The sequence below is a fragment of the Anguilla rostrata genome, chromosome 11 (assembly GCF_018555375.3).
Source record: "Anguilla rostrata isolate EN2019 chromosome 11, ASM1855537v3, whole genome shotgun sequence".
Taxonomy (NCBI): Eukaryota; Metazoa; Chordata; class Actinopteri; order Anguilliformes; family Anguillidae; genus Anguilla; species Anguilla rostrata.
The window spans coordinates 35,880,065-35,901,264 of record NC_057943.1 but is presented as its reverse complement, the minus strand read 5'-3'; the positions used below and the strand labels follow the sequence as shown (position 1 = coordinate 35,901,264).

The 21,200-nt window shown below is 45.4% G+C and overlaps 1 protein-coding gene across 2 annotated transcripts; it reads left to right on the top strand.

The window, feature by feature from the left end:
• The first annotated feature begins 7,334 nt into the window (after positions 1-7,334).
• Positions 7,335-19,533, top strand: ttll9 (tubulin tyrosine ligase-like family, member 9). 2 transcript variants are annotated; one of them, XM_064299660.1, is made up of 14 exons: positions 7,335-7,604; positions 7,898-7,944; positions 8,541-8,633; positions 8,765-8,876; positions 9,060-9,245; positions 9,925-9,993; positions 10,213-10,303; positions 10,423-10,463; positions 10,707-10,794; positions 12,890-12,948; positions 15,405-15,601; positions 16,376-16,489; positions 17,383-17,507; positions 18,025-19,533. In XM_064299660.1, the coding sequence occupies exons 1-14, from the start codon at positions 7,590-7,592 to the stop codon at positions 18,135-18,137; spliced, it is 1,350 nt and encodes a 449-aa protein (XP_064155730.1). In that variant the 5' UTR covers positions 7,335-7,589; the 3' UTR covers positions 18,138-19,533. The 2 variants fall into 2 exon arrangements, with proteins under 2 accessions (XP_064155730.1, XP_064155731.1); XM_064299661.1 differs by lacking the exon at positions 18,025-19,533 and having other exon boundaries at positions 16,376-16,497; positions 17,383-17,508.
• Positions 19,534-21,200: the final 1,667 nt, after the last annotated feature.

Below are 21,200 nucleotides of genomic sequence, written 5' to 3'. Positions count from 1 at the left end.
GACCATGAAACAGACATAACTGGCATCACATTTCTCCATCACTGCAGCATCATTATTGGGAGAAAAAAAAAAAAAAAAAAAAATTTGCAAAAACCAGCAGCAAAAACAAACTTTGAATTAAAATAAACATGCCCGTACCTTTGACGTCTTCTGGCAACCTACAACCCACCACCAAAAGTGCAGCAGCAGCAGCATTCCTTCTAGCTTCTCACCTAAACTCTCTCTCAAATGCCACTAACTCTCAAATCAGCACCAGAGCTTTCAGCAACACACTGCTAAGATCTCTACAACATCATATCACAGCATAATCAGTCCAGAAAAAACAATGACAACACCAAAATGGAAATCAAAATAATCTACACATTTTGCCCTAATTTAAAATATAATCTTCACTCATCCACTATTAGCAACAGCCACTAATTACAGAAAATATCTGCACAATATGAATCTACACACAGCATCAACACATTGAAAGTGAATCACTCTAAAATGTACTTTTAAAAGCACAGCAGCTAAAACCAGCAGAAAATGTTCCTGGTTATGGTTATACACTTCGTTGTATATCGCTCTGGATAAGAGCATCTGCCAAATGCCTGTAATGTAATGTAAATGAAAACTACATCAAAATCACTCCAAAAAAATCTCCATTTCACATTTAGCCAAAATACAGGTAGCCTCGTTTTCTCTTTAGACATAACTCACAGCAAGTAGCTTTTCCTCAAAGTAACAGAAACAAACACTACAGAGCCTAATTAAAAATATAATCTTCACTCCTCAACAATTCTCACCTAGTGTAGCACAAGCAACAATCTCAAAAAAAAAAACAAAAAAAAAACAGCACTTCAGCATTCCACCAGTGAATGTACATAACCAGCTCCGTACCTTTGATGTCTTCTGGCAGATGCACCACCAGCACCAACCGTGCAGCAGCATTGCTTCTAGCTTCTCACCTAAATTACTCTCAAATGCCACTAACTCTCAAATCAGCACCAGAGCTTTCAGCAACACACAGCTAAGACCTCTACAACATCATATTATCACAGCATAATCAGTCCAGAAAAACAATGACAACACCAAAATAATCTACACATTTTGCTGCCCTAATTTAAAATATAAACTTCACTCATCCACTATTAGCAACAGCCACCAATTAAATTGATGAAAATTACATCAAAATCCCAAAGTCTCCATTTCACATTTAGCCAAAATACAGGTAGCCTCATTTTCTCTTTAGACATAACTCACTTTCCTCAAAGTAACAGAAACAAACACTACAGAGCCTAATTAAAAATATAATCTTCACTCCTCAACAACAATTCTCACCAGTGTAGCACACGCAAAAAAAAAAAAAAAAAAAAAAAAAAAAAAACCAACAACATTGCACATCAGCACAGCGGCATTCCACCAGTGAAGGTACACAACCAGCTCCTTACTTTTGATGTCTTCTGGCAGACGCACCTACAACCCACCACCAACACCAACCGTGCAGCAGTAGCAGGGTTGCTTCTAGCTTGACCTAAACTACTCTCTCAAATGCTACCAACTCTCAAGTCAGTACCAGGGCTTCGGCAACAACACAGCTAAGATCTATACACCTACAATTAATTCACACCATCACAATATCATTAGATCGCTACATAATCACTCCAGAAAATACAAAGACAGCACCAATGTCCAGTCAGTAGCAATCGCTTCTGAACAACACAGCAGCAACACAGCCGCAAACCAGAAGAAATTGATATCAAAATCACCACAAAAATTCCTCACAGGAATTAAACACCGGAGATCCAAACTTAAATATAATATTCACTTCTTGTCAACAACTCTCACCAAGCACAAGCAACAACCTCCACATAGCCCAAAAAATAAAAAATAAAAACAGAAGTCTTGAGCACAGCGGCATCCAACCAGTGAAAAGTACACAACCGTGGTCTTACTTGGTGTCGATTGATTGATGCATCTAGTTGTCTAGGTTGATTGCAGAGCTGGGGAGAGAGAAATAATTATTTAAAACTCATGAACATCTACATGAAAAGAGCAGCATAGCCTTTCCTATAAACACAAAGTAAATGTAAAACCCCTGGTAAATGTGAGGCTTCCTATAAATGTAAAACAAGCTGATGGTAAATGAAAAAACCTACTGCTGTAAATGCAGAATTTGTAATAATTAAAATTTAAACAAAAAAGATGGAGAAGGCACAATTAAAGCCAAATTTTTATCTTTGCATTTGTTTGCACGCTGAGGAAAGCCGAATACAGAAATGTTAATGTAACTAAAAGCATATCAATATGAATGAGGACTCTAGGTTGCTTAATATTCTGGACATTCACCACACCTGAATACCTGGAGTAATGAATGTTGTTAGTCGTATTTCCGAACTCCGTTTTTCTTTTTATAATGCCACTTTTCAAAATGGCAAGACCGCCTGTCAATCAACACGAGCGCGGCTGCACCTGCCCAAGTGATTGAGTAATCTTTTGCAATTGATTACTTGCTCTTGTTCCGAGCAGCGCTGGTGGAATCCATCGAGTAGTGGCCTTCAACCCTGGTCCTGGAAAGCTACAGGGTCTGCTGGTTTTTGTTTTCACCTTAAAATCAGCACACAGTTGAGACCCAAGACACCAGGTGAGTTGAGTTAACTGTGTAATCAACTGCTCTAATTGATTCATGAAGTGCAGATCACTATGAAAACCAGCAGACCCTGTAGCTCTCCAGGACCAATGTTTGAGACCACTGCCATGTAGATTCCTATGTAGGCGCTATGGTGGAACCTATCTCGTTTCAATGCTATAACATAATATTCGAATAGGAGGAGCAAGGTAATGGATCTACTGACTATATGATGCAGATGGTTTCTGTGCATGACACGAAACTAGCTTCGGATAGTGCGGCGATAATCCTGCTGGCAGGACCTGAGATTGGGATGGAATTTGCTCCGCTGGTTTGTTAGTTAGGTAGTTAGGTAAGCAATTAGTTCATCATCGGAGTTGTTCTGAACTAGCTGATGACACATGAATAACAAATAAAGAGTAGTTAAGTAAACGCTTGATCAAAATAACTGCACGGACATGTGCTAATTAGCTAGTTAAATCTAGCTTTCTAGCTTCTATCAGCATTCGAAGGAGACAGCCCCTGTGTGAACTGATTGGAGTGGCTAGCGGCAGTAGGCTAGGCCTGCTAGCTACCAAACAGTAGGTTCTTCATCAGCGATGTTCCTAGCTAGCGTTAGCTAGTTAACGTGCTAATGATAGTAGTTATGAAAAACAATCAAACAAACCTTTGAGTGTTGGATTTAAATAAAGGAACTTTCATTTGCTAGTCACTACTAGTTAAAGCTAGCTTCTGTTTGTGTTCTGGCCCTATTTTTTTACAGTCTCTGGTTCTGGCAGACAGCCATGAAGACACTTCACCAACCCTTAAAGGCAGGAACTGCAAGTGGGACGGCTAGCCGCAGTAGCCCCGCTAGCTACCTAGCAAGCAAGCAATGTTCTTAATCACATGAGTGTTAGAATTGGTTTAAATGACGTAGCGTTATCCTTTAACCTGTGCGTTTTGTGTTTTTGCGACTTGCTTTCATTCCAATAAAGGATTTGCACTTATTCAATAAATGTGTGGATGCACTGTTTGGGTCATTCTGTGAAAATGGTGGCTTTCTGAACAGGCAAAAAAAATGTCATTTATTTATTTTTTTTAAACCGAAACTTAGTCAGATAATAGTTAACCCATTAACATTATAAATTAACATAAATTACAGCTTAATGTATTTTTATATTTTTACTGCATTACATAAACAAATGCTTTTTCTGCACCGATGTGGACTTGAGTCATATGACTCGGACTCCAGTCACAAATTTGATGACTTTAGACTCGACTTGACAATATCACAAATGACTTGCAACTCAACTTTGACTTTAACACCAATGATTCGTGACTTCACTTGGACTTGAATGCCACAAAAGGGTCCAATTGCAGCACCTCAGGCCCCTCAGGCACATATTATCGCCCCCACTTTTAAGTAAATGGTGAATGGACTGCATTTATATAGCGCTTTTATCCAAAGTGCTTTACAATTAATGCCTCTCATTCACCAGAGCAGTTAGGGGTTGGGTGTCTTACTCAGGGACACTTTGACACACCCAGGGCGGGGATCGAACCGGCAACCCTCCGACTGCCAGACAACCGCTCTTACCTCCTGGGCTATGTTGCCCCCTGAGGCCCGTAGTTCTGTGAGTCAATGGGGTTAGTAGTAGGATCCCGAAGAATGAAGTACGTCACTTCCTTTTCCAGAAAGCTGTTGTTCAGCTTTAGCAGAAATATCAATCAGAACAATTTGCACGCAGTAATACCGATTGAATCCGATTTACCCAATAATGGTTTGCAGCTCAGAGCTAACGAGATTACATGCAACGAGCTAGCTCGATAACTAGCTATTTTTTGAGAAAGTTGCCTGCTTACTTGATTGTTGGATGTAATTTGCGACCTGGTTAGCATATCTATAACTGGTTAAATAGTTTTCTGAAAATAATAAAAGTACTAGAAAGCGGGGGGCGATAATACCATTTTCTGAAAATAATAAAAGTACTAAAAAGCGGGGGGCGATAATACCTGCATGAGAGGGGCCTGAGGAGAGAGGTCTGAGGGGCCTAAGGAGAGAGGTCTGAGGAGGGAGGTCTGAGGGGCCTGAGGAGAGAGGTCTGAAGGGCCTGAGGAGAGAGGTCTGAGGGGTCTGAGGAGAGAGGGCCTGAGGAGAGAGGTCTGAGGGCCTGATGAGAGAGGTCTGAGGGGCCTGGGGAGAGAGGTCTGAGGGCCTGAGGAGAGAGGTCTGAGGGGCCTGAGGAGGGAGGTCTGAGGGGCTGAGGAGAGAGCTGAGGGAGGAGAGGTCTGAGGAGAGAGGTCTGAGGGCCTGAGGAGAGAGGTCTGAGGGGCCTGAGGAGAGAGGTCTGAGGGCCTGAGGAGAGAGGTCTGAGGGGCCTGAGGAGGGAGGTCTGAGGGGCCTGAGGAGAGAGGTCTGAGGGGCCTGAGGAGAGAGGTCTGAGGGCCTGAGGAGAGAGGTCTGAGGGGCCTGAGGAGAGAGGTCTGAGGTGCTGCAGTTGGACCCTTTTGCAGTAGAGGCCGTTTCCCATTACTTTCTAGGCTTCACCGCCTGGCCCCTCCTACCCTCTCGAGTTCCTATGTACGCTCTTTGTTCAAAAGCCCTGAGTGTACTGCATAAATTCGGACAAGAGGCCAAGAGGTCCTCTCTGAAATTCATATAGTCTATCTTGCAAACCCAAAGCTCTCTTCTGAAATATGTGTAATCTTCTGTTTTAAATTGAGTTGCATACTTTGTTTAATTGACTTAATTGCAGGTTAGCTGTAGGACAACCCAGTTAAATAGCCCTTAAGTAGGCTGATAAATTGCAAAGCTACGAAGAAGCAGAACAGCAAAGGCTCGGCCAATTCATATTGCATGCTGACTGGTAAATAATATTGCTTACTTTAATCAATGTTAAATTTAATCTTATTCCAGCAAAATTGTCAGTCAAGGGTGGTTGTCTAATGGGCTGCATGATAAACTTCATATCAGTCAATCAATCAATTTTTATTTGTATAGCGCTTTTAACAAAGGAGCTTCGTCACAAAGCCGCTTTACAGTGAACCGGCCCCCAAAGAGTAAGCCTAGGGCAACAGTGGCAAGGAAAAACTCCCTGACTGATAACAGGAAGAAACCTTGAGCAGAACCGGACTCAGAGGGGGAACCCGTCTGCAGCGGGCAGGCACCGGTTTGTTATGGAAATGGCTTACATGAAAACAGATAAATTATAATACACAAACAGCCAATCCAGTATTAATTAAGTCCAAGCAAAGGTGACTCCGGTCATGTAGAGAGATGGGCAGGAACACCAATGGGGTGGCAGGGTCAGACAGGGGGACAGGCTTGGTGCTACAGCTGAATCATCAGTGGCAGAAGGCGGGGGTGCCCAGCTGGTCTAGGTGGTCTGGAGCTCCGGGTCAGGGGGGGTGCTCAGCAAACTTTGGCTAGAGCTCTGGGAAGGTGCCCAGAGCCGAGGAAGACGAAAAAAAACATTGTTAGGGGGTTCAAATGGTAGATTAGCAAGCAGAGCAGAACAGACAGAGGTGCCTGCGTGCGATAAGGAAAACCCCGGCAGAATAAGGCTATGGCAGCATAGCTAAGGGAAACAGAGGCAGGGGCCAGCGCAGCCATGAGGGCAGGCTTGAGACAGTCATCACCAGACCATGACCGGTTCAGCTTAACACAGCACTACCAATGATGATCCAGTGACAGCACTAACCGCTCAGTCCACAGAGACTCTATAGCTATGCCCGCCACCCACTCCTGCCCCTCAAATATAGGAGAGACTAAAAAGATATGTTTTGAGCCTAGCTTTAAATAAGGTGATAGTGTCTGCACCCCGAACATGGGCAGGCAATAACAAGGAGGCCTGCACCCTGCGAATGTAGCATTTGTGAGGGAATATAAGGAAGAAGCAAATCATTTAAGAGATCTAATTTCATAGAGATCTGAAGATCAAACAGGAAGGCATTCCTCATCAGTTCTCACTCCAAACACTGCATTGGTGTTCCTAAAACATTGTTCAAATCTAGTTTTAGAAATTGGTACCTACCCCATCTAAAGGACCTGTCAAGATAGCAGACTCATAACTCATCTCTAAGTAGATGTTGGACAGAGGTGTCCAAGCCTATCAGAACTATTCCTTCCCCTACTTTAATAATACTGCAATTTTTAATCTGATTGGATGCGAGTTGCTTCCTCATATGTATGCAGCCAGTACTGGGAACATCTCCAGTTCCAAAAAACGAATTACCTGCCACTTCCAATAGGCTTAATATTACTATTATTGAAAATTTGAGCTTTTCACTCAAATTTTCAGTAATTGTAAAGTACACATATGCCGAGGCTATAAGATGTAAACAAAGCAAAAAAAATGGATCTGATTGGTAAATGCTGTATCGTTGAGGAATGTTGTTGGGATAAGGTGGATGAACTGGCTGGATAAGCATGTCTGCTATATTAATGCAACTAATGCAATGTGATGTTGTCTGGGTTTCTCTTTAACATTTTAAATACAGATGTAGTGTATCGGGATACAGGACACAGCTTGGGCATAATGGATGCTACTTCGGCTTCAACAGACAGCTACTGATAGTTCTACCGCACTTTATATAGATGTTTCATGTTGGCACAAGCGTCTGCAATGAAAGTGAGTTCAGTTGTTTATTTCATACAGGGAAGTGAAGCGTCCTCACTCCTCACAAACACAACCCAGCAGGTGAATAAACACGAGGGTAGGCTTCTTTACAGCACCATTTCTCAGTGAGAGAGGTGTAGCAGTAATAAATGAATACGGCTACGACACGAGCCAGGAAACTATACACATTTGCGTGCCTAGCCCAAAAGGAGGAACATCACGGTTGTCATGGGGACGCGTCTACAACATGGGACACGGTGCCGTATATAATGTTGCAGGGTAACTTGAAAGCGAATATGCTGACTTGTTAATGCAAAGCGCATTTGTTTGCATTAAAATATCGAAGCAACAAATGGCAGAGCGCAACTAACGAAGTGATGTCAAAGAACAAGGTATGCTGCAGGTTGTTTAGCAAACGTTGAAAATTAATTATGTATGTTTCTCCACATTTGAGCTAGCGAGATAGCTAGATTCTACTACCGTCTAGTAGGCTAGCCAGTGCATGTATGAGGTTACCAAGTAAATATACTTAGCTGTCTAGACAGATGCTGTTCCAGCTATAGCAAATTGTGTTTTATCGAATATTTCAAACTGAGCAAACTTTATAACTATATTGCCCGCGGTAGGTAAATGGCGCAGTAGGCCTAGTGTTGCTCAAATAACGTAAAAAAATGTTCTTTCACAGACTACGGCGTATAAGGGTCCTCACAGCTACCAAAAAAGGAGGGAGGGGTAAGTTCTGACATTAAAATGTACAACACCTAATTTCTGAAACGTGAAAGTATGATCGTGCCCATTTGAAATAGTATTTGTCCTATATAAATCATTAAACGATAGAGTAAAAAAGTGCTTTTGTTGTCGATATATAAGAAAAAAGAGATATAGCTCTCATTTCACGTGTTTTTATGTTAATGTTATTAAAGTAATACAATTTTGATACTCCAACCTTACACAACATTTTAGACTTTCCTGGAAAAAAAACAATCCATTTACAGTGTGGTAGTGCATGAAAAGATTAATTCAATATTTAAGGGACCAAGTGTGAAGGCATCTTATTGAATGGGTATCATATTTATAATAAAGTGCCCTGTTTAGCCAATTTAAAATAGTTTTTGTTTTTTACTTTCTACTGCTTTGGAAAATGCTGATGTTTTTTTACAGGGATTTCCAAAAATGGACCAAACTTGGTAAGACCTTGATAAGTAGAATCAGGCGTCTTAGTGCTGGGCTAAAGCAAAACCCACATTGGCCCTTTTTGGATAAGTTGGGACACCACTGATCGTGACAATAGTGTTCCAAGGTGTATAGCCAAGTTTCTGTGTTCACAGAGAAGGAAGAAGCTGTGTGCGATACAAGTGTGGACTGACCAACACCATACAGGATGTGCTTAGACAGAGACCAGGTTGGGTCGAGGTCAAAGAGTGAGTTTCTCTAATGTTTGACTTTGATGTTTCAAGCTTTTGCCTTTTGATTTCAAAGGTAATTCAATTGTGTATGTGTTTGTGTTTGTGTGTGTGTTTGTACGCATGTGTGTGTGATGTCTGTCATCCAGTGACAGCGAATGGGACTTTAACTGGTGTGATGTCAGCTGGCTGAGGGAGAATTTTGATCACTCCTACATGGAGGAACACGTGCGGATATGCCATTTCCGCAACCACTACGAGGTGAGTCACCACTCAGGTCCATCCCAGTGGGCAATATTTTAGCGACTTGGTGTTAAAACAGGGTGTGACAGTTGTGATAGTTCAGAGTTGCTGATATTGGAAAAGGGTTTGACAGTTGTGATAGTTTAGAGTTGCTGATATTGGAAAAGGGTTTGACAGTTGTATTGTTTGTCTCCTGGTCAGCTGACCCGCAAGAACCTGATGGTGAAGAACCTGAAGCGGTACCGGAAGATTCTGGAGCGGGAGGCTGGCCGGCTCGAAGCGTCCAAATGCGACTTCTTCCCCCGCACCTTCGAGCTGCCCAGCGAGTACCACCTCTTCGTGGAGGAGTTCAAAAAAAGCGCAGGCAGCACCTGGATCATGAAGCCAGTGAGAAACAGTCACTATGGATGACATTTGGCAGTAGGGTTTCTCGGTTTGTGCAAGCGGGCTTACCTAAATAACCTCTACGGAGTTATGCAGAGCATAGTGGTGTGTGTTTCAGTTGAAGTCCCTGATTCATTTAATGTTCTGGAATCGAATCCTGACCATGGCCAGTTGGCCTGCAGGGATATGCTCAGTGGGCTAAAATGTCACCCAGAGAGAGAGTGATTCAGCAGGTCTTAATCCAAAGAGAGATTCATCAAGGCTTAATCCAGAGAGAGATTCAGCAGGGCTTAATCCAGAGAGAGATTCAGCAAGGCCTAATCCAGAGAGAGATTCTGCTGGGCTTAATCCAAAGAGAGATTCAGCAGGGTTTAATCCAGAGAGAGATTTAGCAGGGTTTAATCCAGAGAGAGATTCAGTAGGGCTTAATCCAAAGAGAGATTCAGCAGGGTTTAATCCAGAGAGAGGTTCAGCAGGATTTAATCCAGAGAGAGATTCAGTAGGGCTTAATCCAAAGAGAGAGTTTTAGCTGGTCTTGATGCAGTGAGTGAGTGAGAGAAATATACATAGAGAGAGAGAGATTCAGCCTACAGCTGCAGGAGCAAAAAATTAATAAAACAGGGTTGGCAAACACTGCTTCTAAGAGATAGTCATGTGTGTTTCTGTCCTTCCTCTAACCCAGGTGGCACGGTCACAAGGGAAAGGCATCTTTCTGTTCCGCAAACTCAAGGACATCATAGATTGGAAAAAGGTACCAGCATCCTAACAACAGGCCAGTCCTTTTAGACTGGTGTACACATCAGTTATTTACATTCAGACTGTGGCTGGTGTGCACATCAGTTATTTACATGCAGACTGTGACTGGTGTGCACATCAGTTATTTACATTCAGACTGTGGCTGGTGTGCACATCAGTTATTTACATGCAGATTGTGGCTGGTGTGCACATCACGGTTACTCTTCCTGGGCAGGACGGTAGCCGCGCCGAGGAGCAGAAGGATGAGGTCCAGGTTGAGAGCTACGTGGCACAGCGCTACATTGAGAATCCCTACCTCATTGGGGGTGTGTGTCCCTCCCCAGCATTGCTGCACTCAAAATGCTTTTAATTCCAAATCAGTTTAGTGGAAAAATATTCCCACATCTACAGCAACATTGACCCTTTATTTGGTCCTATTTTTCAGGTAGAAAATTTGACTTGAGAGTCTATGTGCTGGTGACATCAGTAAGTATTTTTGGAAATTGGTGAAGGGTTTTTGAACTTGAAGGAACAAAACTGCGGAGAGAAAAAGTCCAAACAACAACCTTGAACTGCCAAAGGAATATATTTTGTTTGTAAATGTATTTTTGCACTTTTGTGTGCATGCCTGCATGTGCTTACTTCTGTGTTAATCTGCATGAGTGTGTGTGTGTGTGTGTGTGTAAGATGTGTATGTAACTGATTCCATATACTCTCTCTGTCTCTCAGTATATTCCGCTGAAGGCTTGGCTGTATAGAGACGGATTCGCCAGATTCTCCAATACGCGGTTCTCCCTTAACAGCCTGGATGATCAGTGTATCCTTCCCTCAGTGTCCTCTACCATGGGCTTTCCCATAACGCACCTGTCCCTTAGTATCCCCTACCATGGGCTTTCCCATAGTGCACCTGCCCCTCAGTGTCCTCTACCATGGGCTTTCCCATAATGCACCTGTCCCTCCGTGTCCTTTACCATGGGCTTTCCCATAGTGCACCTGTCCCTCAGTGTCCTCTACCATGGGCTTTCCCATAATGCACCTGTCCCTCAGTGTCCTCTACCATGGGCTTTCCCATAGTGCACCTATCCCTCAGTGTCCCCTACCATGGGCTTTCCCATAGTGCACCTGTCCCTCAGTGTCCCCTACCATGGGCTTTCCCATAGTGCACTTGTCCCTCAGTGTCCCCTACCATGGGCTTTCCCATAGTGCACCTGTCCACCAGTATGTCTGATATATCAGGTCTGATTGAGCCACAGCATGGCAAGTGGAAACAGGAGGCTAACTGGCAAAGTAAGAATATGGTGCCCTTCAGAAATGTGTAGGAAAACAAGACTATGAGACTACAGAAAGACTACAGACTGCTTCAGAAATACTGACTACAAGGACAGATGGAATGGCCATTAAAAGTTGTAAGGGATGCATTCACTGGCTGTTCTGTAGATAGAGAGAGGGGTACAAGGGCGTGTGTTCACTAGCTGTTCTGTAGATAGAGAGAGGGGTACAAGGGCGTGTGTTCACTAGCTGTTCTGTAGGTTGAGGGAGGGGTACAGGGTGTGTGTTCACTAGCTGTTCTGTAAGTAGAGAGAGGGGTTCAGGGCGTGTGTTCACTAGCTGTTCTGTAGGTAGAGAGAGGCATACAGGGAGGGGTACAGGGTGTGTGTTCACTAGCTGTTCTGTATGTAGAGAGAGGGGTACAGGGTGTGCGTTCACTGACTGTTCTTTAGGATAAGAGAGGAGTACAGGGTGTGTGTTCACTAGCTGTTCTGTAGGTAGAGAGAGGGGTACAGGGTGTGTGTTCACTAGCTGTTCTGTAGGTAGAGAGAGGGGTACAGGGTGTGTGTTCACTAGCTGTTCTGTACGTAGAGAGAGGGGTACAGGGAGGGGTACAGGGTGTGTGTCTACTATCTGTTCTGTAAGTAGAGAGAATTCAGTAGTTTTTTTACAGCCTTTTATAGCTTTACCAATGTAGGGATAGTAGTCAAAGAATGGAATACCATCGTAGTATTCTATATGTAGAATTGAGAGATATGTGAACAGATACCTACTAGCAAAGTCATTTCCTGTTTCACAATGATGGTTTTTGGTGTGTTTTTAGATGCCAGAACAGTTCAGGGACCAGGACATCTTGAGTCAGCTTTAGATGACAGTCGGCAGGTGAGGATGACGAAGGCTCAAGTCGTAGAGATGATGAGGAAGACATGCATAATGAAAGTGATGGTCATACCAGTGCCGTACAGGAGGATCGAAGAACAGAGTCTGAGCCAAAGTCCGTTAGCACACAGGGAAGATTTTCAGTTAGGAACATCCTGCTGTTGATGAAGGTTTAGAAGGTAAGTCTGACTGACTGGACGGCATATTTCAAACAGTCTGTTGCTGATGACGTTGCCGGTCATACTGTAGAAGAGAGCAGTCTGTAGAGCAATATGGAAAAGTTCTTCACAGTTCTGACTGGACATCAACAAAACAACTGACAAAATTAAAAACTAATATATATTGTATTGCACTTGTGGTTTTTTCAGGCACTTTGATGTGAAAGTTGGTCATTTTGAACTCTTAAGGCACTGTTATAGTTGCATGAATGGGGTCCATGTCCTGGTATCAAGCCCCGCTGTGCCAGTGCCGACTGTGGCCAGCCACCCTGCAGGGCCATGTACAGTTAGCTCTAGGATTGCCCCGGGGTGGGAGGGTTTAAGTCACCTGCGATGACAGCGTCTCATCGCTCACCAGCGACCCCTGCTGGTTGATCAGGCACCTGCTAATCTGGCTGTTTAGCTGAGCTGCACGTGAAGTGTCTTCCCCCGGCTCAAGTCTGTGCGAGCCTGTAAGCTGGCGGGAAAAGAAGAGGCGTCAGCATTGAGTGCTGATAGATGCGCTTGGGGAGGAAAAGCGCATTAAATCCTTAACTCCACATGAAGACGTGCATCTAACCAACGTAGCAGTGCAAAAAACAGCACCAGACTACGACCCTGAAAAGGTAAAAGAAAGTAAAGACTCATCTGACAAGCCTGTTACAGCGTTTCACTTAGATCCTTTTATGATCACACTCTTATCCAGAGTCACGTACAGTAAATGGATGGTAAATGGACTGCATTTATATAGCGCTTTTATCCAAAGCGCTTCACAATTGATGCCTCTCATTCACCCATCCTCACACACATTCACCAACAGTGAAAGGCTGCCATGCAAGGTACCAATCAGCTTGTTGGGAGCAATTAGGGGACACTTTGACCGTGCCAGCCGCCCTGCAGTGCCATATACATATACATAACATAGCTCTAGCACTGCCCCAGGGTGGGAGGGTTTAAGTCACTTCGACACGCCCAGGGCGGGGGATCGAACCGGCAACCCTCCGACTGTCAGACAACCGCTCTTACCTCCTGAGCTATGTCGCCCCAGTAGTGGAGAACACCAGCATTACTCTCAGGAACACAAATATTCAGCATCACCAAGAAGGCACAGAGGCCCATTAATAATCAATAAGTGTGATGTTAACCAAACAAATGACTAGAGAGAGATAATCTTTATACAGCTATGCCTATAGCGGGTATGCATTGACGTCACTTTCCCACCGGAATACGCCCCCTCAGTCGGGACTGAGTGGCAAAACATGCTGCGACATGGCTGCCTTTATTAGAGGAAACTGCAAAACCGGGAGTAAAACAAACGATTATCTGCTTAAATTAAAGGCAATTGGACTCGACAGTGATCCTTACAACTTACCAAAGAACCAGTGGTCCATGGACATTCAACAAGTGCCTGGATTCCAGTTGTTTCTGCAAATTGCAGCGATCCATTTTCTTCTTTTTTCTTTATCTTTAGGCAGTCTGTAAAAAGCTCCAATTTTTTGTTGAATCTATTTGTACAGTCAATCGCACAACAGCTCTTTCCCATTTTATATGTGTTTTTTGTGTTTTCGCAGCATTCAAGCTGAACGCTAACGCTGCCACTCAGTAGTCGTTCTGTCACTCAGTGGGTGTAACCGCTGTGACTTCCACTTACTGTGACGTCATGTGCATACCCTCTATAACATTCTCAAAAAGGAAATCCAGAGAAAAAAGGGGAAAAGAAAGGATATCGAAAGGTGGTCACGGATATTGAAATTGTGCAATTTGAAGAAGTGGGTCTTCAGTCTGCATGGGAAGATGGGCAGGGTTTCTGCTGTTCTGACTACAGTGGGAAGATGGGCAGGGTTTCTGTTCTGACTGCAGTGGGAAGAAGGGCAGGGTTTCTGCTGTTCTTAGTGCAGTGGGAAGATGGGCAGGGTTTCTGCTGTTCTTAGTGCAGTGGAAGATAGGCAGGGTTTCTGCTGTTCTGACTGGGCAGTGGGAAGCCTGTTCCACCACCGGGGGAGGCAGATAATCCCCTGTCCTCTCTACCTCTCAGTGATAATACCCTGCCCACTGTCACTCTCAGTGATAATACCCTGCCCTCTCTGCCTCTCTCAGTGATAATCCCCTACCCTCTCTACCTCTCTCAGTGATAATCCCCTGCCCTTTCTACCTCTCTCAGTGATAATCCCATGCCCTCTGTACCTTTCAGTGATCATTTCCAGCCCTCTCTACCTCTCAGTGATAATCCCCTGCCCTCTCTACCTCTCAGTGATAATCCCCTGCCCTCTCTACCTCTCAGTGATAATCCCCTGCCCTCTCCACCTCTCAGTTATAATCCCCTGCCCTCTCTACCTCTCAGTTATAACCCCCTGCCCTCTCCACCTCTCAGTTATAACCCCCTGCCCTCTCTACCTCTCTCAGTGATAATCCCCTGCCCTCTCCACCTCTCTGTGATAATCCCCTGCCCTCTCTACCTCAGTTATAACCCCCTGCCCTCTCTACCCCTCTCAGTGATAATCCCCTGCCCTCTCCACCTCTCTCAGTGATAATCCCCTGCCCTCTCTACCTCTCAGTTATAACCCCCTGCCCTCTCCACCTCTGTTATAACCCCCTGCCCTCTCCACCTCTCAGTTATAACCCCCTGCCCTCTCCACCTCTCTCAGTGATAATACCCTGCCCACTGTACCTCTCAGTTATAACCCCCTGCCCCCTCCACCTCTCTCAGTGATAATCCCCTGCCCTCTCCACCTCTCTCAGTGATAACCCCCTGCCCTCTCCACCTCTCTCAGTGATAATCCCCTGCCCTCTCTACCTCAGTTATAACCTCCTGCCCTCTCCACCTCTCAGTTATAACCCCCTGCCCTCTCTACCTCTCTCAGTGATAATCCCCTGCCCTCTCTACCTCTCTCAGTGATAATCCCCTGCCCTCTCTACCTCAGTTATAACCCCCTGCCCTCTCTACCTTTCTCAGTTATAACCCCCTGCCCTCTCCACCTCTCTCAGTTATAACCCCCTGCCCTCTCTACCTCTCTCAGTGATAACCCCCTGCCCTCTCTACCTCTCTCAGTGATAATCCCCTGCCCTCTCTACCTCTCTGCAGGGCTGTAAGTGGCAGATGCAGCAGCTTCGGCGGTACCTGACAGCCAGGCACGGTGCAGAGACCGTGGAGCAGCTTTTCAGGGACATCGACACCATTTTCATCCGCAGCCTCCAGAGTGTGCAGAAAGTTATCATCAATGACAAGCACTGCTTTGAGCTCTACGGTTACGACATCCTATTGGACCGGGAGTTAAAACCGTAAGACGTGCCTCTAGCACATCACCACACTCTACACTGCAGGGACACACAGGAACACATAGGGTCCCATGGGTAACATTAGAACTGTTTGTAGAGTCCACACACATTGTGATCGTCCTCACCTGAGGTGCTGATTATACAGGTGACTGATTGAGCTGCTGATTATACAGGTGACTGATTGAGATGCTGAACACACAGGTGGCTGATAGGGATGCTGATTACACAGGTGGCTGATTGAGGTGCTGATCAAACAGGTGGTTGATCGAGGTGCTGATCACACAGCAGACTGATTGAGGTGCTGATCACACAGGTGGCTGATCGAGGTGCTGATCACACAGGTGGCTGATAGGGATGCTGATTACACAGGTGGCTGATTGAGGTGCTGATCAAACAGGTGATTGAGATGCTGATCACACAGGTGATTGAGATGCTGATCATAGGTGGTTGACCGAGGTGCTGATCACACAGGTGGTTGATCGAGGTGCTGATCACACAGCAGACTGATTGAGGTGCTGATCACACAGGTGGCTGATCGAGGTGCTGATCACACAGGTGGCTGATCGAGGTGCTGATCACACAGGTGGCTGATTGAGATGCTGATCATAGGTGGTTGATCGAGGTGCTGATCACACAGGTGGTTGATCGAGGTGCTGATCACACAGCAGACTGATTGAGGTGCTGATCACACAGGTGGTTGATCGAGGTGCTGATCACACAGCAGACTGATTGAGGTACTGATCACTCAGGTGGCTGATCGAGGTGCTGATCACACAGGTGGCTGATTGAGGTGAATGCCTCGCCGTCGCTAAGCGCTAGCAGCCAGGAGGATTACAGAATGAAGTACGCGCTGCTGGAGGACACGCTGCACATCGTGGACATGGAGGGCAGGTGAGAATGTCAGTATTTGTCAGATACTGCTGCTGTGCTGCATTCTCTTCTATTGTGTGCTCATTTCTGCTATATTCTGTATTCTGTACTTTATTCTGTAGTACTGTACTCTGTGCTACAGTGCCCTCCAAAAGTATGGTAACGGTAGTGAAATTGGTTATTTTTGCTGAACACTTAGGGCAGTGGTGTCAAACTCGTGCCATGGAGGGCCGTGTGTATGCAGGTTTTCATTCCAGCCTCAGATCTTGATTATATAATTAGTTAAATTATTTGCTGAATTAGGTATGCAGGTTTGTGCACAATGGTGACCTGACGTCTATGGTGACCCGCATTGTCTAAATAAAAATTTTCTTATATTCTGTGCTTCAATGCAGTTAAACGCATATGGCTGAATGAGTAATTGGACTCAATTAAGGCAGCATTAATTGGTTGGAATGAAAACCTGCATACACACGGCCCTCCATGGCACGAGTTTGACACCACTGACTTAGGGCATTTGGATTTGAAATCAAAAGATGAAAGCGCTGTGTTACTCTATGCTGTGCTGTGTACTCTATGTAGCGCTGTGTGCTGTGTTACTGTGCTGTGTACTCTGTGCAGCACTGTGTTGTGTTACTCTATGCTGTATACTCTGTGCAGCGCTCTTTGTCATGTTACTCTGTGATGTGCTGTGCTCTTAGCTGCTCTCTGTGCTGTGCTGTGTACTCTATGTAGCGCTGTGTTACTCTGTGCTATGCTGTGCTCTGTGCTGCGCTCTGCTGTGTACTCTATGTAGCGCTGTATGTTGTGTTACTCTGTGCTATGCTGTGCTCTTTGCTGTGCTCTGTGCTGTGTACTCTATGCAGCTCTCTGTGCTGTGTTACTCTGTGCTCACAGCCTCCTCCCTGTCCCAGACTCAGTGGCAGAGAGAAGCAGGTGGGGGGATTTGACCTCATGTGGAACGATGGCCCGGTTTTCAAAGAGGACATGAGCCTGGAAACGCTGGACAGCTCCTGCTATACAGCAAATACACACCTGGGTACTTAACTAGACTCACACACACTCACACACAATCATACACACACTCACTCACACACACACACACACACACATACACTCATACACATACATTCTCACGCATACACACACACTCACACTCATACACACTCTCACTCACACATTCACTCACACCCATAGACACACACTCACACTCATACACACTCATACACACTCTCACTCACACACACACACGCATACTCACTCATACAGTCACGCACACACACTCACTCACACACACACACACATTGTTTTGTGAGATGTATCGAGAGATGCAGACTTCCCAATAAAAATGACAGGAAATCATTCCTCCAATTTTCATATTAGAAATGTGAGAAATTTCTGCAGAACACGTTACTTGATTGCGAGACTTCACAGACCAGCTATTTATAAAATGCAAACATACAGTAACACAGCAGCAGTGAATGCAGCATTAAGGTTTTTGTATCTATATATAAAATCATAAAGCGTGAAATGCATTCTTTTTTTATTGGTGACAGGATGTGTCAATGATCGGAAGAAGCAGCTTCGACAGTTCCTCAAGCCCCTCCCGGGACATAAGAGAATAAACCAATCACAGCCCACAGTTCCTCAAGCCCCTCCCAGGACATAAAAGAATAAACCAATCACAGCACCCCATCCAGGAAATGAAAGAATAAACCAACCACAGCTCACAGTTCATAAGCCCTTCGCATGACATATGGGAATAAACCAATCACAGTGTATGGTTCCTCAAGCTTCTTCTGGGACATAAGGGAGTAAGCCAATCACAGTGTATGGTTCCTCAAGCCTCTTCTGGGACATAAGGGAATAAACCAATCACAGTCTATGGTTCCTCAAGCTTCTTCTGGGACATCACAGCCCAGAGTTTATGAAACCCCTCCCATGACACATTTAACAAACAATGACTGCAGCTCAGCTGAAGGTCTGCAGAGCGACTGCGCAGCTCAGCTGAGCGTCTGCAGAGCGACTGCGTAACTCATCTGGGGGGCTGCAGGATCAGAAACGGCAGCAGTGGCTGCTTTGGTGCTTTTTGTGTCTGTTCTCCTGTACATCTGAAGAAGGGCTGCCCGAACCTGCAGGATGGTAGATCTGGAGAACCCCATCCTCACCACCTACTCGACCCAGCTCTCAGTTCAGGGACAGCTGCCTTCCGCTTGAAGCACAGCCCAGAAACTGCCCTGGGGAAGGTCATTATCGATCTGCTCATAGCTACCGATGTAGGTGCAGTCAGCATATTGGTCCTTTTAGACCAAAGTGCAGCATTTGACACGGTCAGTCAGTCACTGTTGCTGGATCGTATGCAGCATTGCCTTTCCATTCCTGGCACTGTCCTGGACTGGTTCAAGTCTTACCTGACTGATAGAAAGGACTTTGTTAACCTACGTGCCTTCAAATCGCCCCCAGCCCCTGTCATACAGGGAGTGCCCCACAGCTCAGTACTAGGACCACTGCTTTTTCTGACCTACATGCTACGTCTTGGTGAGATCATTCGAAGCCATGGTCTTAGTTTCCACAAATTTATGTCAGCACCTCTCCTTCTAATCTCCCTCCTCCATCACTGCTCACTTGCCTCTAAGACTTAAAGCACCGAATGACCGCCAACTTCCTTCAGTTAAATAGCAACCAACCAGAAATTCTACTTATTGTGAATAATTCCCAACTATCCAAACTCAACTAAACTCATCAAAAAAAGTTTGGAAATTTGTGTTTAGTCGATCATATCTCTGTTGTTACTGTATTATTAGCATTATTTAATTTAATATTATTATTAATCCCAACTCAAGACCCACCTCTTCAGCATAGGTTACCCATAGCTTCTCTATTGCCTTGCTTTGTACGTTTGTCGTTTGTATGTTATCTTCTGCTGCCTTATGTTCTGTATTATTGTCCTATGTATACGTTTTGCCTTCTGTGTGTACTGTACTTGCTGTTTTTTAACCTTTTACCTTTAAGCAACCTTGGGCTCTGGAAAGGCGCTATATAAATAAAATGTATAATTATGATGATTATTATTATTATTACGTCTTCAACAGCTCGCGAGACCCAACACACCTACCAGGCACCTATACTCCGCATTCTCATGGCGACTGGCACCTCTGCCCTCCATTTTCAGGTCACTTCACCCATCTGTTCTGTCCCCTCGGAGGCAGAATGAGCTTCCCACTGCAGTCAGGACAGCAGAAACCCTGCCCATCTTCCCACTGCAGTCAGGACAGCAGAAACCCTGCCCATCTTCCCACTGCAGTCAGGACAGCAGAAACCCTGCCCATCTTCCCACTGCAGTCAGGACAGCAGAAACCCTGCCCATCTTCCCACTGCAGTCAGGACAGCAGAAACCCTGCCCATCTTCCCACTGCAGTCAGGACAGCAAAAACCCTGCCAAACCTCCCCACTGCATTCACAACAGCAGAAACCCTGCCCAACCTCCCACTGCAGTCAGGACAGCAGAAACCCTGCCCATCTTCCCACTGCAGTCAGGACAGCAGAAACCCTGCCCAACCTCCCACTGAAGTCAGGACAGCAGAAACCCTGCCCATCTTCCCACTGCAGTCAGGACAGCAGAAACCCTGCCCAACTTTCCACTGCAGTCAGGACAGCAGAAACCCTGCCCATCTCCCCACTGCAGTCAGAACAGCAGAAACCCTGCCCAACTTCCCACTGCAGTCAGGACAGCAAAAACCCTGCCAAACCTCCCCACTGCATTCACAACAGCAGAAACCCTGCCCAACCTCCCACTGCAGTCAGGACAGCAGAAACCCTGCCCATCTTCCCACTGCAGTCAGAACAGCAGAAACCCTGCCCAACTTTCCACTGCAGTCAGGACAGCAGAAACCCTGCCCAACCTCTCACTGCCAACAGAACAGCAGAAACCCTGCCCATCTTCCCACTGCAGTCAGGACAGCCCAAACCCTGCCCATCTTCCACTGCATTCACAACAGCAGAAACCCTGCCCATCATCCACTGCATTCACAACAGCAGAACCCCTGCCCATTTTCCCACTGCAGTCAGAACAGCAGAAACCCTGCCCATCTTCCCACTGCAGTCAGGACAGCAGAAACCCTGCCCATCTTCCCACTGCAGTCAGGACAGCAGAAACCCTGCCCAACCTCCCACTGCAGGCAGGACAGCAGAAACCCTGCCCATCTTCCCACTGCAGTCAGAACAGCAGAAACCCTGCCCATCTTCCCACTGCAGTCAGAACAGCAGAAACCCTGCCCATCTTCTGACACAGACAGAAGACTCACTTCTACAGATTGTACTACTAACCATCCTTGACCCCTTTAACCTTTCCTCTTTATCTTACTTTCTCTGGATTTCCTTTTGGTAATGTTACAGGTATAGCTGTGTAAAGTCGGGTTCTCTCTCATCATCCCTTCTTTTGTAACTATACAAATTGTCATTTAAGATTAAATTTAACACTCAGCAATATTACACTACTCCTCCGTGCCTTCTTCGCAATACCATATTTGTGTGTTCCTGAGAGTAAGACCTTCACTCCTCTACATCACTCTGGACAAGAGCGTCTGCCAAAGGACTGTAATAAAATGCAATTCTCCCAAACTGGACTACCAGTACAACTGAGTATTCTTCTTGAGGAAAAGGAGAATATTAGGTATAAAAATTGGTTTAAAAGGCATGTGTGGCTTCTCAAATGATACACCAGGAAAACGGA